At 37.6% G+C, this 14,448-nt stretch overlaps 1 protein-coding gene across 2 annotated transcripts in view; it reads left to right on the forward strand.

Moving 5' to 3' along the window:
- EXOC4 (exocyst complex component 4) overlaps window positions 1–14,448 on the forward strand; it is a 755,174-nt gene that overhangs the window by 322,493 nt on the left and 418,233 nt on the right. For both annotated transcript variants that reach the window (XM_041727473.1, XM_041727474.1), the window contains exon 10: window positions 8,594–8,690. In XM_041727473.1, the coding sequence (XP_041583407.1) occupies window positions 8,594–8,690 (97 nt within the window). The remainder of the gene's footprint in view (window positions 1–8,593; window positions 8,691–14,448) is intronic.

Here is a 14,448-nt window from a genome sequence, read left to right on the forward strand (position 1 = left end):
CAGAGACACAGGCAGAGGGAGAAGCAGGCTCCATGAAGGGAACCTGACGCGGCACCCAATCCTGGAACTCCAGGATCATGTCCCAGGCCAAAGGCAGGCTCTAAACCGCTGAGCCACTGGGGCTGCCCATAACTTTTATTTCTTTATAATAATTATTTCATGATAAAAACAACACTGTTATGTGACCAAAAAATAATTATTTCATGGTCTTTTTTAAAAAATTTTTATTTATTTATTATAGTCACACACAGAGAGAGAGAGAGGCAGAGACACAGGCAGAGGGAGAAGCAGGCTCCATGCACCGGGAGCCCGACGTGGGATTCGATCCCGGGTCTCCAGGATCGCGCCCTGGGCCAAAGGCAGGCGCTAAACCGCTGTGCCACCCAGGGATCCCTATTTCATGGTCTTTAACCAAACATCTGGGAGAGAAGGTCTTACTTGAAGCAAAACTCAGGTGAGGGATTTGCTTCCTAGCAGTCTGCTCACACTGAAATTCCAGCAGACATAAGATCTTGGACATTCATCTGCTGTACTGCTCCTTATACTTCACAACATGGACTGTTTGTCTCATAATAACCAATCATTAGGCAGTCTCTAGTTTAGACCTCTTTCTGTACATTATGTTTTATACCTGCAAGTGACACTAGAGACAGGCCAAAAGGAGCTGAGGTCCTTCGACTTTCCTTTATTTCTTTCATTTCTCATTCTTACCCCACCTCCAAACTTTGCTGCTCTCTGATTCCTTACCAGCAAACATCAAACCTACTGCCCCTGACCACTTCATTTTTAACTCAGGGGAGGGCTTCCTGGGATGATCACAAGGAAAGCGAGAAAAGATACAATTTTAGCCTGTCCCTAACTACCAACCTTCATTCCTCTTCAATCTTCTCTCACTCTGACTTCCCCCATAAAGATTCTGATCTGAGAGAAAACCCCATGTGTCAGCTTGCATTGCTTATCATCAATCTAGTCTTTTCCAAGTCTCATTTATTTCTTACCAAGCGTTGACCCATGTGTGGTCAATCATCTGACTTTCTTTTTTGTCAGAACCTTTGACTCCTTTTCTCTTTGTTCTTTTGCTATAACCAGCTGGTAAATCCTCAACTCTAACTCTCAGAGTTTCTCTTCTCTACTCTTATTTCTGCTCTAGAATATTCCATAATAATATGGTGCTGCTACAAATTGTAGTAATTTCACCTCACCTGTGCACTCAACAGTAGGGAAGGATTATCAAGAAATCCTTCATCAGATGTTACAGTAAAAAAACAAAGCAAGGGAGAGCTATTGGAATTTTTTTTAAAAAGGGGAAGCAGAAAAATAAATGGCTTCTATCAGTATTTTGGGTATGGATACAGGTAAACTCCCCAAAGTTTCCTCCCTGAAGGGCTGGACCCTTTCTTGTCTACCTACCTGCCTGTTTCTGGGTCTCCAAAGAACCCTAACCAGTAGTTTGGAGTTGAAGGGGTCATTATACTCTGTACTAGCTAGTCAGGAGAGATGGGGAAATGTAAAGTTCATTCTGGTCCTTGCTGCTGGGACTATATTTAGAGAGGAAAGTGTTCTTTCTGGCCTCAGTTGGACCATTAAGTGTTGTTCCCCCTGCCCCCAGAATCATTGTTTATATGGTTTTATCTACCAAACCATTGTTTATGTAGGTTTTATCTATAAAATGTTGTTTTTGTCAGGCTTCACTCACATTTTTGATCAAAAAGGCTTCTTGTGCATTGATTTGGATAACCCAACTGATGTATTTAGTGTAGATTCCATAGAAAATACATTTTATGTGTCAAACCACCATAAAATCAGGGTTTACTGCTCCCTGTTTCAGAATTTTCCTATATCACCCGTCATGTGTATTATTTTTTTCAACTCATGAGTTTCTCAGAGCATGAAGTGATATTAAGTGCATTGTAGTGTACATATAGTTGGGAAAAAATAGTTTAAATACTGAACCTACCATGTGTGATTTTGATTTTGAGCAAGACTCTGTACTTCTTCCCTCACCCTCATGAGCCTCCATTTCTTCATCTCTGTGTTGGGTAATAATATTATAGGCTATTACTAGGATTAAGTGAGATATTTTATGTTACGGGTCCAGCACAGTACCGGTTTCCTGGTGAATGTTTAATAAGCGTGAATCCCCTTTCCAGCTCTTGACCTTCTTCCTGCATACTCTGTGTAATACTTGACACCTGTTTTAATTATCTACACAGTACAACGTTAGAGCTACCCAGGAACGAAATATAATTGAGCAGAGAATTATAGACAAGGCATTTACTCCTCTAATGGTGGGGATAACTAATTTGTTTCTACTTGAGAGATTGTTTTCTACAAATAATATCTTATTATAATTTTTCAGCATTTTGCTGAAACATGCATTACTTACTTAGGATACTTTATGCAAAACACAACTGCTGTTTGTTCCTAGGTGGTTCATACTTAGAATTCACTTGATCTAAAAGAGGCATTATAATTTTTTTGTTTGTTTTTTATTCATATATTCATTCCATAAATACTTACTGCTTATCATGTCCCAGAAACCATTCTAAGCACAGGAGATCCATCCTTGTACAAACCTGTACTGTTGTTAATAATTATAGACTTGGTTCAAATTGAGTCCAAAAGACGATTCTTTCCTTCAAGGTATTTATTGCCAAGATTTCCTTCCCAGGTCTGACAATAATTTACCAGCAATACTGATTTGCTTGACTTGACTGTAATAGTAAGTTATTCAAGGGTAAGAATAAGTATTGTACTTCTCTTTTCTTCCTAATCTAGTACCAGACCCCAAGATCATAGATAGTCCCTAGTCACAAGTTGGGCATTGGTGGCAGCAGCAGCAGTGACAGCATGAAGTCCTAATGATAATCTGTGCTTTTGAGTCTGTTGATTTTTTTTTTAAGATTTTATTTATTTACTTGAGAGAGAGAGAGTGTGTGTGTGTGTGTGTGTATGTGTGAGATAAAGAGAGAGAGAGAGAGAGAGAGAAAACACAGTGGGGAGGGGCAGAGGGAGAGGGAGAAGCAGACTCCATGCTGAGCAAGGAGCCCCATGTGGGGCTTGATCCCAGGACCCAGGACTCCGGATCATGACCTGAGCCAAAGGCAGACACCCAAACGACTGAGGCACCCAGGCACCCCTAGTCTGTGCTTTTGAATGGGTACTTGGCAAAGAACTTAATCTAAAAGAACTAAGGGACTGCTATGAATTCAGGGAATTCTTAGACCATTTAGCAGGCTCTTAGAGCCAATTAAAGACCCCGTATATTGTTGCAATCAGAATGCATTTTCATAATCTTTTGAAAGTTTATGAAGCAGGGAACCCTGGGTGGCACAGCGGTTTAGCGCCTGCCTTTGGCCCAGGGCGCGATCCTGGAGACCCGGGATCGAATTCCATGTCAGGCTCCCGGTGCTTCTCCCTCTGCCTATGTCTCTGCCTCTCTCTCTCTCTCTCTCTCTCTCTCTCTCTCTGTGTGTGTGACTATCATAAATAAATAAATAAATAAATAAATAAATAAATAAATAAATAAATAAATAAATAAATGTTTATGAAGCAAAGTATTTGCTGTAAAAAAGAAAAAGAAATCATCTTCACTGTGGTTCTTTTTCAGTGTGGAAAAGGCCAACTTGAAATCCAGGCCATGTTAAACATGTCAGATAAGGCTGCCTTCTATGGCTTAACTCAATTGACCATCAGACTCCACTGGTTTCCTCTAAGCACTTGGCATAGACAGTCCATAATCTTTGTATCTATATGTTCAACATTGTTTTTTTTTTTTAAGATTTTATTTATTTATTCATGAGAGGCATGGAGAGGCAGAGACACAAGCAAAGGGAGAAGCAGGCTCCACGCCAGGAGCCTGAGGTGGGACTTGATCCCGGGACTCCAGGATCATGGCCTGAGCCAAAGATAGATGCTCAACTGCTGAGCCACCCAGACATCCCAATATTGGTTATTTTTAACTGAAAAATTAAGAGCAGAGAAAGATAAATTTTATTCTGTCATGCCGTAAGTGTTCTCAGCAATTTTCTAATCTTTCACTGCAATAACAATGCCCTCCCCAAGTAAGACAGACATAATTCTAATTGGTCCTTTTAATGCTATTGACTCATACAGTGCTGCCTAAAGTAGGAAGAATAATATTTTTTTAAATTGGATCTTTTATTTTTTAGTTTATGTTCCAGGGATGTTTTGTGTGTATGTGTGTATGTGATCAACTAGATCCATAACTGCTTGGTAATTCTAATGAGAAAAGTAGACCATTTATTTGAGATATACTAGGTGTCAAAACCATACTGAATCCCCAGGAGTACGTTATCACCACAAGTCTTTGAAACAGTTAATTTCAATATGTATTTTATAAATGGAAAGCTAAGGCTCAGAAAATTTAAATAATTCTGTTGCACTTAGAGTATTAAGTAGCACATCTGGGATGTGACACGGATCTTAGTGAGTTTTCCCACTGTACCATAATTCTGTCAGTGAGGACATTTGTTTCCGTGTCTTAGGCTGGGGTTTTCTTTTTCTGTTTTATTAAAATGACTATATTCATTATAAATGACTTCAAATTCCAGTTGGGAAGAATCAAGGAATAAATAAGCCTAGGAGCTAATTACTTCTATGTAAATGAATTCTAAAAGAAAGGCCTTGACTGCGAGCCCTAAGATGCTGTCATGCCAGCAGTCACTGGGTGGCCTTGGTGCCTCCTGCCAGTTGTCTGCAAGAGCCTGTCATACCATTGTCCTCATTGTTTGAAACTGAAATATGAGTAGAGCATTTCCTCTCCTTTCTGCACAAGATATATTCTACTTGTAATACTACTGTCAGTTTCCTTTTCTTTGCAACCATCCATCATCATTCAGCATTTTCTCTGGTGCCTATCACCCGGCCTCTGACAGCTGGGATTAGACTGTAAGCATAATGAATGAAGGGGAAGGAGGTGTTCTGGCACTTTTGTGCTTTTCTCGGGATTGAATATGTTCCCTTAGAACGTTGATGACAGCGACTTCCAGATTACCTGATTATGGGAAGGCATGCAAAGAGAGGCCAGTTTTGTTTCTCACTCAGAATATTGAAATGCTAGACTACATCTCAGAGGATTAGACACTCAGACCATAAGATCTTGGGCCACAGTCTTTACTTCTGGTTCTTTACCTTTGTATTTTCAAGAATATTTTTACTGGGTTGGTGTTGCTTTTGGTAATTTAGTAGGTTGGGTTTGAGCCTGTAGGAAAGAGGAAATCACATCAAATGCAGGGTAGATAGGGTTTGCAGTGGGCCTGGAAGCATAGATGAAGTTCCTGTAGGTGGAATTTTGGCTGGGGGGTGAGTTAGTCCTGCCCAAAGTTTACTTTTTATTTAGTTAACTCTATTCTGTAAAGCAGTAATGATCTTTCTGCAGCTAACAGGGAACAGTTGCAACTATTATTTAGTTTACAGCTGAATGCTAGCCATCATCCTTCATTTTCACAGCCAAATCTTCCTCTCACCGACATTTCTAGTGGCCTGTGGGCCTTATTTTTGGTATTATATCTTTTGTTATCTGTGTTCTCTGATTGTCATCAACAAATGTTTATTAAGCACACCTGTTCCCTGTAAGACTCTGGGGACAGAGAGGCTTGCTTATGTTAGGTTTTTGACAGTTTACAAAGGATTTGCACACATACTTTCTCATCTAAGTCCAATAACATTCTGGTAAGGTGGGTCTCTATTTCTTCATTCAGCAGATGTTTTTATAACTACTTTCCAGGAAGTTCCATTCCAGTCAGGAAAATGTTATGTAAGCATTAGAAAACAAATGACAATACAGGTGATCTGTTTATTTTATGTAAAGTCATTGCTAATGGAATTGTGGACAATTGGGAGAGGGCCATCCGACAGTTGAAGGCTGGATGTGGTGCCTAAAGGAATGGTAGGAGGGGGCACAGGCCACTAAATGAAAGCCTGGTGTGAACCAGGACATGGCAGTGCATGCACATTTAGTGCATTTGGTGTTGCATAAAGGTACTAGTTCGCCTGGAGCTAGGTTAATCTGGTCTCTATATAAGTATTGAGTACCTAAGATCATAAAACCTAAAAATTTTTAGAAATCATTGGAGATCCTTGTAGTCTAACTCACATTTGTCTTTAAAAGAAATGCTTATATATTCAGTAAATGAATTCATTATATTGTTGTGTAGATTTACTTCATGGGAAGTTATTTATGTTGTGCCTGGAGTGCAGAATATAACCTGTTTATTTGCTACGCATATACACGTTTTTGGATAATTCAATACTGACTTCATCTGACGATCTTTGAGAAGTATTGATAAGATATATTTATTCTGTTCTTTGTGTTTGTAACCATACCATGTGACCTTTAGAGGAGGGTTTTGTCAAAGGAGTAGTGTTTATGATAGTCTTGATGCTCTCCTTTTGCAAAATCACTGACTTAGCAGAACACTGATATCTCTGGTGCAAATATAGTAAAACAAGATGGATTTCTTTTTTCAAATGAGAAAAAATAGCTCATGGTTTTGAATCAGGAGCTGTACATACCATTATATTTTCTGTTTTCCTTAAGAAAAGCTGTGCTGTGATTAGTTGGTGGAAACAACTAATCCAAATGGGACTTGCCTACATTCTGACCTACATTCTGGGAAGTCTTGATGATCCAGGGGTATGGATTTCTGAGGCTTTACATGTTTTTATCAGTCAATCTCCAAGTTACCTCAGAGACCATTAAGATAGATAATAAACCCAAATGAGATTTAGTTGTGCTTGGTATCATGCAAAGAACTCTAATTAGAAAGAAAATATTTAACTTAGAAAAAAGAATTTTTTAAAAAAAATTTATGATAGTCACAGAGAGAGAGAGAGAGAGAGAGAGAGAGAGAGAGAGAGAGGCAGAGACATAGGCAGAGGGAGAAGCAGGCTCCATGCCCCAGGAGCCCGACGTGGGATTCGATCCCGGGTCTCCAGGATCGTGCCCTGGGCCAAAGGCAGGCGCTAAACTGGTGCGCCACCCAGGGATCCCAGAAAAAAGAAATTTTAAGTGTAGATTTTTAGGATTTTGAAGGGAAGCCTACAAAATGGCATCTTTTTGTCAGATTTCAGAAACTATTAAGAAATAACATAAGGTAGATGGAAGATGAAATACCAACCTTTATACTGACAGACGCTAGAATGGAAGGTGTAGTCTACTTTGAGAACCAAATGAGTTTGCTAACTGAACATCAAAATTAGAAACATTTGCTCACCACTTCATCCTTCTCTGACAAAGCAAGACCTTTATTTTTCAACTTTGTGAGACAACACTTACCACCTACAGACATTCTGGTTTCTAAAGTGCAATAAAGAGGTTGCTGAGACATGCATGCTCGGCTTTGTCTTCTCAATTTCACCAAGGGAGTTACTTCACTTCCCCTAGAATGGATAAAAGAGGGAGGCAGGGATTACAAATTTTCATTCATTGGTAGGTAACATGAGTAGTGTGTGGAAGGGGGAGCATTTCTCCCAACATCCTAAGATACACATTTTTTCATGACCCTCTGAAATTAGGATGATATCTTAGGTCAATGGCATCATTGTGGCTGTAGACCAGAAGACAGTCAGAATGAGTTGTTTTTGCCTCAGTATGTGTAAACTGAATGGATATTCTTCATACCATGAGCCTTCAATGTTTCAATTGATGATCTCTTAAGGACTGTTTGAGGAAAGAGTATGAGTTTCAGCTGATATAGACCTTCTCTTTCAACCTTCTGATAACATCAAGTACATATCAACGTTAAACCTTGCAGAATTGGTATTAGCAGCTGGAATAAAATACTGGATTTACTCCTTTAGGAAACCCACTTAGTGACAGCATTTATAAAACAAGCATATTAGCAACTCTGAGTCATTAAGAAAAGCTGCATTCTGAAAATGACGTAGTTGTAAGAACACCTTAATTTATTTTTCTTATATTTCTGTATTAAATGCGAGAGATTTATGGTAAACACCTGTTTATTTTAAAAGCCTTAACAATCTTAAATATTTACTTAGAATTATATAACCTACTTATATGTATTTCAACCATAAGGAGCTTTTCAATGAGAAAAAAACTCTTCTAAGTAATAAAGAAGCATTGTATAGTTTCATTTGCAGAATTGTTTTAAAAATTGAGTGTTATAGTAGCATATCTTAAAATTTGTGGGGTCTCAGATTTGATGAAGTGTGATCAGTTAGGTTTATATGGATCTCTGCTCCAACCTTTATAGCCCTGGACGACCTTGAGTGGTACTTTCTCTTTGGGAAAGTTTCACGTGCTGTACTAAGATAGACACTGGTCATTGCAGATCTAACCATTTAACTAGGTTTTACCCTACAATATTTCTTTAAAAACTCCATTTGTTTTTACTGAGCTTCCATGTTCTCAATCCAGAATGAAAATGCTGCTCTATAGTTTATGCAGTGAAGAGACTGGATGCAGTCTTTCAAAATAATTTTATAGATTTGAAGACAACTGTTTTCAAAGATGGTCCTTCTTATGATAGTATAACATTCATTTCAATAGCCTTGATTTATTTTTTTGTAAAAGTCCTAGTAAGCTAAATTTTCTTCTTTTTCCTGAAAGGCGGTCCTGATGACAACTTAATTGAAGGTGGAGGAACCAAATTTGTCTGCAAACCTGGAGCCAGAAATATTACTGTCATATTCCATCCATTGCTAAGGTAAGTCAAATCCTATGTACTTACGGAAGTCAGTATTTTCATTGTTTATGCTAATGTACTGAATGCCAGTAGGTCAACGTTGACACAAGCCATAAACAAACAAACAAACAAAATAAAACAGTGGAGTTGATATTATTTGTTTTATAGACAAACTTGGATCGTAAAGCCCTAGAAAATGGAACATGTTTTTTATTTTTTATTTTATTTTTTATTTTTTTATTTTTATTTATTTATTTATTTATTTTGGAACATGTTTTTTAATGTATTGTTTAGTACCTATTTTTTCTCTGGAGTAAGGCTCCATAAATACTTTCTTATAATTTTCTTTGTTTCCTATGCCCTGTCTCTGCCCCTCTCCTTCTCTTGTCATTGTCTCTCTATTCCCTTCTTTATTTCAGGGAGTAGCAACTTATGGCCCATAGGATAAATCCAGTCTGTCATGTGTTTTTCTTCCTTTTTTTTTTTTCAATAAATTTTTATTGACACTGTCATGCTCATTTATATATGTGTTATCCATAGCTGCTCTGTGCTACAGTGTTGCAGAGTTGAATATTTGCAAGAGGAACCATATGGCCTACAAAGCCTGCAATATTTACACTTTGGCCCTTTTCAGGAAAAAATGGCTAACCCATGATCTGTCTCACTAATTTACATTAATGACTCAGATATCCTTAGAGGATTGGCAAGTCTTTGAACAAATATGACTTCTGAAACTGAAAGATTCTAGCAGCCATATATAGGATTTTATATATAAAGGACATCTCAATGCTGACTAGAATGAGATCTTTTATATCACTCAGTTTATTGTGGAATGATGATTATTAAATAAAAATCTGTGATACTTCCTTTTTAAAAGCTTCTAAGTTTTAAGTACTTTTAAAAAGGAACTTTTGGGGAAGAGAGGAAAAGGGAATTATTATTCAGTGGATCTGAAGTTTTGGATTTGCAAGATGAAAAATTTCTAGAGACCTGATTACTCAACCATGTGTGTATAGTTAACATTACTGTGCTGTATACCTAAAAAAGATTAAAATGGTGAATTTTATGGTGTTGTTGACCACCAGTAAAATAGGGTACTCTTTGAACATAGATATCCAATATAATATTAATTGTATGTTTTTCTCTGTAATAAACCAGTGTATATTTTTGCTTTTTTTCATACAATGAATCAGAAACTCTTGGGTTCAGTAAAAGATAAGTGCCTCAGATAATCACATTAAACTTTCTCACATGACTTCTATAATGTTTGAGGCATTTGAAATAACAATCAAGCAAGTGCTCCTGAATTGTCCAGATAAATATTGTATATGCTTTTTCTGAAACATAGGCAGTTTTATATGGGAAGTATCCTACCTTCTCATTAACGAAGACTTACTAAGTTAAAATCCATTAGAACTAGTTCAATTCAGATCTCTTACTTAGGCAACCAGTTTTAAAAATTGTATTGGGGGATCCCTGGGTGGCGCAGCGGTTTGGCGCCTGCCTTTGGCCCAGGGCGCGATCCTGGAGACCCGGGATCGAATCCCACATCGGGCTCCCGGTGCATGGAGCCTGCTTCTCCCTCTGCCTGTGTCTCTGCCTCTCTCTCTTTCTCTCTGTATGACTATCATAAATAAATAAAATTTAAAAAAAAAAAATTGTATTGGAACACTTCACCCAATTAGTTTTAAATGCAGAAACACAAATATGTAAATTAAATAACAACAAAAAATCCTTTCATGCAATGACAGAGATTTTTAAAGAATTATTAATTTTTCAAAAATCTGTTTTAGCAAACATTTGCAGGAAGTATATCATGGAATTTAAGAATCATGTAATTAAGAGAATTAGGACTATTCCTCTATAAATTCAGTTGTTTTTCTATATAAATGCATAAATTACAACATCTAGAATTTCTAGATTAAGTAACAGTGCTCATCTTTATTACACCTGACTTTGGTAATTGGTTTAGTATTCACTCTCATTTTCAATTAAATTGATTTCTACTTAGAGTTGGTAATTGTTAGGAAAATGGGAAAATACTTTAATCATTATAGGCATCTCCTAACCTGGATTTAACGCCATAATTTACTGCTGAATTACACTATGGCATGGATAAATGTAATCCTTATGCTTACATTAGTTCCAAAGCATCAAAGAAGACCTTTGGATCGTTTTTTGGCTGTAGTGTCAGTCACCACTTTGCAATAGATTTTTTCCCGGGATGCCTGGGTGGCTCAGCAGTGGAGCATCTGCCTTGGCCCAGGGCGTGATCCTGGAGTTCTGGGATCGAGTCCCACATCGGGCTCCCTGCATGGAGACTGCTTCTCCCTCTGCCTATGTCTCTGTCTCTCATGAATAAATAAATAAAATCTTAAAAAAAAAAAAAAATTTTTTTCCCTTTAAACTTTTTTTTTTTTTTTTTTTTTTGCCTTTTCTAAATGTGAAGTTAGGAGAATGGGGAAGAAAAACTATCCTTATTTCACAGTTAATAAAATGCATTATTTGCTTAAGTACGGATAGAGTTCAATGTATTGCAGTTTTGTTTTGTTTTTTTAAAGATTTTATTTATTTATTCATGAGAGACAGAGAGAGAGAGGCAGAAACACAGGTAGAGGGAGAAGCAGGCTCCACTCAGGGAGCCTGATGTGGGACTGGATCCCAGGTCCCCAGGACCACATCCCAGGCTGCAGGCAGCACCAAACCGCTGACTTGGGACTGGATCCCAGGTCCCCAGGACCACATCCCAGGCTGCAGGCAGCACCAAACCGCTGTGCCACTGGGGCTGCCCATATTGCAGTTCTTAACAATTATTTTTTAGCATTTATCCTACTTTACAAGAGAGGTGCTTTAAGGCTTGATAATACTATTAGTTTTACTCAACTTGGTTTGTCTCTACTTTCATTCAGAATGTTATTACTGATTAGTACAGGTGAAAGTTTTGTTGCATGATACGGTTTACATTCATTCACTGTGTAACTCTTCATGGAAATCACAAGAATATTATGTGGTCTGCAAGGTAAGTTAATTCCTTTCTAAGCAGGTGATCATTATATAGACTTTAGCCTTTGGCTCAAATTATAGCCTTGCTTCTCAAGCCCATTATGAAGTCTTAGCTGAATCTCCATAATGGGCTTATGGAGTTTCAGATGATTAAGATATTATAGTTGGTTTTTTTTTTCTTATTCTAATTTTTACACTTCAGCATTTGGTGATTATCGGATTTATTATTTCTTCTAAAGTTTGGAAGTTTTGGTAATGAGAAGAGTCAGTGTGCGTTATCATACTAGTGCATTTCATTTTTACTCTTTAAATTTCCACATTTCTCCTGTAGTCATTCACTTATTTGTGATCAACAAATGGGTATCGGACACTTAGGATGCATGTTTTCACTTCTCTAAGTCTAGTATGGACTCTTCTTTAGAAATAATCACTCTTATTTTTATGGGATTATTTAAATACAGTATCTGTGCATATATTTTCCATCCTTTGGTATGCCACTCATTTTATTTCTGTGCTAGCTCAAAGTGAAGGTGACTTAGCATATTATTATGTAGAAGATAGTATAATCTAGTGGGAGAGTTAGCATGGAAGAATGGAAAGATGGGGAAGTAAAGCACAGGATTTGAAATTTTAAGTGAAAATTGCAACAAATTAGGTTCAGAGCCAGGTTCCTCTGTTCAGTTTTACTCACTGATTATTTACTGGATTCTGATTCTATGCCAGGTCCTGGGGAAATGAAAAAGTGTCATCAAATCCTTGCCTAAAGGTACTCCCTTGGTAGCTGCATAGGCAGCAAAAACAGATGCCCATTAACACCACTGACTGGTGAGGACGGAGCTGAGTGGGATCTTTTGCACCTAGTAGGTGGACGGCTGAGCCTTTCCTGCACACAGACAGTAGTGAGCAATCACATAGCCTTTCACCTAGCACTTCGCTTGATTGTGTGCTTCTTTTCGGACACGAGGACTCATCGGTTCCCCCTCCTAATTCCCCAGACTCTAGTTCAGGAGGAGCTGACCACAAGTTGGCTTTGATCACCCATTTAAACACTGTCATTGTTTTCTTACACTATCTCACTCAGTGAATGGAGATCTTTTTCGTTAGAAGGGTGAAACCTTTTCAAGCGTGTAGGGCATTTATTTCCCTTCAGTACTTTTCCTTTATGTCTGGTGGTACTTGGATTCTTCTGTCTTCCTGAAACACTGCAGATGGCTTGTGTATACTTCATTTATTAAAGATGTTCTTTTTTTTTTTTTTATTAAAGATGTTCTTTTCATCATTTCTATTTCATTGGTAGTACATTCTTTTAGCTGCATGAAAGTTTGCCGTCCTGAAAACTCAGAACCACCCTGTTCAAGAACACTGCACAGTAGATTCCTGTTATGTTGTTTTATTTATTCTTTGCCATAATTTTTACTGCCCTCCTGTAAAATCATTGTACAAGGTCCTAGATCTGGCAACCTTGCAAGTTTATTTTCATACTTTTCTCCTAAAGACTGCAGTTTCTTCAGTAAGAAATCTCACAGGGTGTCAGAGACAAGTATATGGACTTACAGTCTGTTTGCTACCTGTTAATTCTGCTGGTCCCTTGACTTGTTTATTTAATGCTTTTCCTTACTATTTTCTCTTTCTGGGTAAGAAATAAAAAATTGTCTCAGAGAATGATGTTTTAGAAAAAGGAAGTTTCTAGTATTATCTTGCTTGCTCTAACGCTTAACCTCAAAAGATGTTGTGTAAAACTAGAGCCTTAATTTAAGGTCTTGATGGTAAGAGCTTATCTAATCAATTTTGCTACCACTGGTTCTAAATGAACAAAACATATTGAAATGAAGAGGTTTCTCCTTATATGTAGGTAGATTCTGATACTTTCACCAAAATAGATAGGCCTAGTAACTTGTTCTCCCCCTCACTGACATAGTTGCTGCCTTTTAGCTTTTTCTGGAAACAGTCAAGAGGAATGGATGGAGTCATCTAATAAATTGTTTTATAGGCCTTCAATTTGAGAAACAAAATATGAGAATGGTGATATTTGAATGACAGACTTTCTTTTGTCTAGATGAGACACGCATTTGGATTTCTTTTTTTACACAAATTATTTTTGAATGGTTACATCATGGTAAACTTTATCAACAAAATGCATTTTGTTGAGGTATCAATCACAGTTTGACAGAGTAGCACTTTTTAGTTGTAATTAATGAATAATGTAGCCATTTCTGGAAATCTGAAATTACCTTGTGGCTGCTATTTGTGGGATTTTGTGGGGAGGGTGGGAGAATTTATTTCTCCCTTTGTTTTTTCATTTATCACTATTACTTATTCTCTAAAGACCCCCCACAGAGAATATATGGTTCCTTAGATTGTTACTGCAGTTCCTTCAAATAGGAAAATCTGAATGGCAACAAAAATTATTCCTTTACAGATCTAAATTCAGCATATAACTAAAGTATTTCGAAGACATTCTCAAGCTTTTTAAATCATTTATTTATTTATTTATTTATTCATTCATTCATTCATTAATTCATTCCGTGCATTTGTGATTGTATCCATTCTGGGCCAATAAGGCAAGTTGGTTGGGAGTGTTGCTATTGAAAACAAAGTTTATTGGGGATCCCTGGGTGGCTCTGCGGTTTAGCGCCTGCCTTCGGCCCAGGGCATGATCCTGGAGTCCTGGGATCGAGTCCCGCGTCCGGCTCCCTGTATGGAGCCTGCTTCTTCCTTTGCTTTTGTCTCTGCCTCTCTCTCTCTGTCTCTCATGAATAAATAAATAAATAATCTT

Source organism: Vulpes lagopus, chromosome 13 (assembly GCF_018345385.1).
Source record: "Vulpes lagopus strain Blue_001 chromosome 13, ASM1834538v1, whole genome shotgun sequence".
NCBI classification, from domain to species: domain Eukaryota; kingdom Metazoa; phylum Chordata; class Mammalia; order Carnivora; family Canidae; genus Vulpes; species Vulpes lagopus.